Source organism: Haliaeetus leucocephalus, unplaced genomic scaffold (assembly GCF_000737465.1).
Source record: "Haliaeetus leucocephalus isolate CR32 unplaced genomic scaffold, Haliaeetus_leucocephalus-4.0 Scaffold517, whole genome shotgun sequence".
Lineage (NCBI taxonomy): Eukaryota > Metazoa > Chordata > Aves > Accipitriformes > Accipitridae > Haliaeetus > Haliaeetus leucocephalus.
In genome coordinates this window covers 588,509-593,749 of record NW_010972953.1, presented here as the reverse complement: position 1 = coordinate 593,749, position 5,241 = coordinate 588,509, and the positions used below count along the sequence as shown (strand labels likewise).

General features: G+C 56.2%; 2 protein-coding genes across 2 annotated transcripts in view; one reads left to right on the top strand and one right to left on the bottom strand.

Moving 5' to 3' along the window:
• Nucleotides 1-4,644, bottom strand: part of EPHA10 (EPH receptor A10) — a 39,486-nt gene extending 34,842 nt beyond the window's left edge. The window contains exons 1-3 of the mRNA XM_010576299.1: nt 4,539-4,644; nt 4,409-4,473; nt 2,465-3,134 (exon numbers count right to left, since the gene is read on the bottom strand). Coding sequence (XP_010574601.1) covers nt 2,465-3,134; nt 4,409-4,473; nt 4,539-4,644 — 841 coding nt within the window. The remainder of the gene's footprint in view (nt 1-2,464; nt 3,135-4,408; nt 4,474-4,538) is intronic.
• A 197-nt stretch (nt 4,645-4,841) lies between these two features.
• The window catches only part of MANEAL (mannosidase, endo-alpha-like), a 37,426-nt gene continuing 37,026 nt past the window's right edge, over nt 4,842-5,241 (top strand). The window contains 2 exon segments of the mRNA XM_010576298.1: nt 4,842-4,877; nt 4,998-5,158. Coding sequence (XP_010574600.1) covers nt 4,842-4,877; nt 4,998-5,158 — 197 coding nt within the window.

Sequence of the window (5,241 nt, the reverse complement as noted above, 5' to 3'; positions counted from 1 at the left end):
AGGGCACCAGCGGCAGCGAAGCCCCCCACCACCCCCGGCCGGCTGGGCTGGGGTCAGACCACCCGAGGACCTCGACCGGCCCCCTCTGCCCGGCGAGCGCAGCCGCGGGGCACCGGCCGGTCCCCGGCGGACACCGTCGCGTGCCCTGGCTTCGGAGCACAAGGATGGAGGGCAGCGCCCAGCGCGAGATGGCCTGCGGAAACTTCTCCTGTGTTTCTGCCGTCCGATTTCCTTTTGATTTAGGCCCAAGAAGCTGCGCCACGCACTTGGGCCTAAGCGTCGCCCCAGATCCGTCCCGGATCCAGCTGGCGGCCAGGCCCCGCGGGATCAGCGGACACGCAGCCACCCCGGCGGTCGGTGGGGTCAGCAGGCGACTGACTTCAGACACCAGCACGGCCCACGTTGCAGGCACAGCCAGAAAGTCCTCGGAGAAGATCGAAGGATAAGGGAGAGGACCAGGAGCTGCAAAGCAACACCCAAGACAGCCTGGAGAACCACCAGCCACCCCTGGCACCGGCTGGGGGGGCAGCCCCCGGTCCCCAAAGCAGCCGGCCCTTGGGGTCCAACCTCTCAGGGGCACAAGAGCCGTGACAGAGACTGTGCCCAATATGTTTCACGGGCAAGGAGGATCCAGCGGGCTCGCACCCACTGAGCCCTCCAAAGCCACCGCCGTGGGACCACAATAGCGGAGCCAGATTTGCTGTGCCATCACCTGGCTGTTTTAACATCCCCAAACTCCCACCATATTTACCTGCCTCCAGCTCGAGGGCTTTTGTCCTTGTCAAAGAACCTCCTTAGCCCTGGATGCTTTCATCAGAAATGTTTTAAAGTTATGCACTTAGCACTATGCTAATGCAGGGCTCTAAAACAAACCAAAAACTTTCAACCCTTAAAAACTATTTTCTGATATTTGACCAGACATCAGACGCTGCTCCATGGAGAGTGGCTAATGACCTGCTTTCTGTGAGAGGGGGGGGAAAACTTAATTACGTCCATTAAATTACTTCAAATATTTTTCCTTAGAGAATATGAATTATTTAAACTCAACACAGAGAAACCTGAGACATTAGTAAAAGCCTTCTGGGACTCGCTATGTAAATTCCCACTCCAAACAGATGGGGAAAGCATGGCAAGCTGCCATGCAGCCACTGAAGCAATGAACAGTCCTGAGATTTCAATTCGATAGTTTTAATAAGGTCTTCTTATGGAGGGCACCAAGTGAATAGCCACTACCTGGAGCACCTGGAAAGGCTTCCCACCTCCTGGAGGAAGGCGGCACAGTTGGCACAATTTAAATCTGAAAAGCCTCAAGTAGCTCCTGAAGGGCAAACCTGATTCCTCAGGAAAAGCTCACTCTCCTACCATACGCCTCAAACACAGGGGAACTGTACCTGCTTGGGACTTATTTCGCTACTTTCCTCTCAATCTGTTTCCTACTAGGTGAAAAAGTAGAGGTCCAAGGTATCACCTGGACACCAGGCACGGGCAGCAAAGTGTCTTTTCAGGCATGTCTTTCAGGCTGTCTGAAGAAAACACCTCCTCTCACACATCCCAGCTGATGGTCTGACCTCTCCTCTGCCCCAGAGGAGCTTTGCTAAGAGGGCAGCCACGCACACTGCCTGTTAATAATTGATAGCCAATTACACCTTTCAAAGAAGAAAAGCCCCAGGTGCTGATGGACAACAGCCATTCCTGGGGTAGGAGATGCACACCCGCTGCCCCGCACCGCACGCAGAGCAGCCTCCGCTCCCCCGGGACCGCTGCCGGCTCCTGCTGACACCTGACTCAGCACAGGAGCAGCCGAGACCACGCTGAGCCAGGACTAGGTCCTGACCACAGCCCGAAGCGGGAAGGTGCCTGGGAGGAGGCATTAGCCCAGCACCTCTCTCCTTTCACGGGCTCACACACTCCGAGGAGGACCACGGCAGCTGGTGTCCCACACTCAGGGCTGATCCCACGCCCAGCTCTCACCTGCATTTGAAAGCAAGATCGAAGTGGTCAGAGCACCAGGTTCGTGAGAGAGATGCCCATTAAGGTAGAGGTTATATCCATTTTTACAGCTGTCATTAAACATAACCTTGCGAGCTGTAAAGTCACCAAATTATTAAGTTGTGTCTAAAGCATGACAACGGGGATATTAATGTTCTAGAGTAATTTTATAGTTACAGATAAAGCTGTGGGAAATGCCCGATGGTATTCAAGAGCTTTGGCACATCTGCCCAGCCAACGCCATGCTGCAGAGCAGCTACCAGCAACACGCCCCATTTGCCCAATTACCACCCTTCAAATTAAGGTCTGGCTGTTAGCTGGGGAGCTGCAATCAACTAAAAGAATCATATTGCTGACAAAAGGCAATACCATTTGTCTGAGGTGTGCTCAGGCACCAAGCAGACTCAAGCAGTCTGGCAGCAACATGGATTGACACAGACAAAAACTGCCAAAGGACACCGACGGCCGCTTTTACCTCTGCATCCCCCATCCTTCTCCTCGAAGCCGGGACCACACGTGCATTTCCCTATGGGGACCAGCCACTCGCCCTCCGCGCTGCAGTGCATCCTGGGGGGATTATCCACATCCACTTCAGCGTGAGCGACGCAAGTGCCCTTAACTTCCACCAAAGTTGCAAAGGCCGTCTCCGCCACCGTGTCCGGAAACACAGCCAGGTTCTGCACAGTGGCGAGGCACTTCTTGTAATAGACGCGCACGGAGACCAGCGCCACGCAGGCTCCCACGTCCTGGAAGCCCAGGTGGAAGCCTCTCTTGCTCAGGTGCCCAATCTCCCTCAGCTCAGTGTTCAGTTTCATCTTACGTTCACCCAGGTCCCCCTGCGTGAAACTCTCATCAGCAGCAATGGTGTCGATCTTGGTGTGCTTGCTCTCATGGACGCTACGGCCCAGGTCGGAGTCAGACTCGACATAGTACAGGTTGAAAGTCTCCTTGCAGGTGCCTGTCACGCCAGGGATGCTGTTGCAGTCCCGCAGGGTGAACTTCAGCTCGATGAAGATCCTCTGGCCATCGCGCCTGGCAATCCAGCCTGTCTGCAGCCAGTTGTTCTGGTTTGGCTCCATGACATTGCAGACCTGGTACGTGCGTATCGGCTTGTAATTCTCATCCACGCCACTGATTTCTTCCCACTGGGGAAAGAATACAAAGGACTGTAACAGCTCAAGCGCTGTTGTGCGCAAGAACCAGCCACCCTGGCAGAAACACACCGATCAGTATGAAATTACCACCACAAGCCTCTCCACCTACAGGCCATCGTATCATAGGCACTGAAAGTCCTCAGCCCACCAAACCCACAAGCTGTAGTAACGCAGCGGTGCTGCTGGAGCACCTAACACCTGAGCTCTTTGCAGAGGTGCAAACGCAGAGACACAACCAGAAAGAGGGCACTGGCATCAGACCTTCTAAAACAAAGTCTAATATGAAACGGGACATATCAACTGCTGAGAAGCCAGAGCCTTTTATCTCCCACACACGCCTTGGATTTTCTGTCCCTGGGAAGGTGCGTCTGCAGAGCATTACCATACGGTGTAATGCCAGATGGGGCTGGGCTACCCAGAGAAGTCAAAGATTGCCAAGGAGATGCGACGCCAGACACACCGTCACACAAGGACAACTATCTTTGTGAACAGCAAGCAGCAGCTTCTCTGTCAGGAGAAGTTTTAGCCAGAACAGGACAAACCCTCAGACTTCAAGCGAAACAGTATTTCCCCAAAGTTACCAGCAGAGATTCTGATTAGTGAAATGATGCTTCAACCCTCACGGCCTTAAGGATGACCTGGCAACTTCCCAAAATAATTCTTTCTGGGGGTAAATTTATGCAAGATTGCCAAATACACCTGGGCAACACAGATGACTCCAGGATCTATCACTACTCCCTCTGAATGGTTTGTTTCCACTCTGGAAAATGAACCCAAAGCAGCAAGGAACACAACTCTTGAGTTTCCCGACACACTCTCCTGAAAGCAGCTGTAGACGGACCCCGGCAGCAAAGCAAGGACCTGATCAAACAAACCCTACGTGAGGCAGAGCTCCTGGTGATCCCACCCCAGCCACAGCCCTCTTCCAAGCGCTGAGCTCACCCCCCAGGAGCTCGCGCTGGTGTGCAAACTACAACACAAAGCCTTAACTGGCTGCTATTTGCTGATTACAGGAGTGTAAAATTCATTTTGAGGAGCTGTTCCACATTGGTTGTACCACTCCCATAACCAGTACTTCACTTCTCGCTCTGCTCCTCGGGGTGCGTGGTGCTGATCAACATGACAGCTTGTGCTGAGCTGCCCACCTGCCCCCGGCCCGAGGAGACCCCGTGGCTGCCAGCCCTTTCCACCAGCTCCGCATGCTGAGCACCAAGCGGCAGACCCTCTCTAGCAGCACAGAGGGACAGTCCCACCTCCACACTTACCCCGTTTGATGGGTGCGAGGTCCAGCCCAGCTCCGCTTGCGATTCCTTCGAGTCCAACAGGACAACTGCAGGGAAGACAACACGTTAGAAAGCAAACTCACCGACCCAGGAAAAACCAGCACATACCCACCCGGCCCGCCCGCTGGGAAGCTCGGTGCCGCGGTGCGCCCGCCTGAGCGGGGGGTCAGGTCCCAGCACGCAGGGAGCAGCTTCCGGGACTGCAGCTCCCCAGCCATGGTGTGAGCACCGAGCACGGCACCCAGCAGGACGCAGGCTGCAGAGCTCTAGGCTGCTCACCCAGAGCAGACCTCGCGGTTACGCGATCAGCACCCTGAACTAACGAGGATGATGTCCCAGGGACAGCTGCGCTCCTCCCCAAGGGACTCTGCAGGACAATCCCCCCGACACCTCCGGCCAACGCTGCAGCCGTACCATGCCCGCAGCGTGCGTTATCTCCTGGAACCGAAAGGTACTGCTCCGAAATACGAATTTCCTTGGGAGGCTGCATCCTTTCTCCACAGAACCCCCAACCCTGCGTTTGACAGCGAGAGGTACTTCCCCCAACGCACAGTCTCACCACCTTCCACAGCCAGCGAACAGAAGCAACCCCCGAGCGGCGAACTGCCCCCCCAGGTTCGAGACACCGGACCACGCCGTGCCCCGAGGGCGCGTCCCACGCGAGGCTCGGCGGCTCTGCCCACGGCAGCGCACCCGCACCTTCGGGGCTCGAGCCCTCCTCCCCACGCCACGGTCCCGACGAGCCCGCGGTGCGGGGCGCAGGCTGCAGCGGGGGGTCAGCGCTGCCGCCCCCCCCCTCCTCCCCCCCCGCCGGG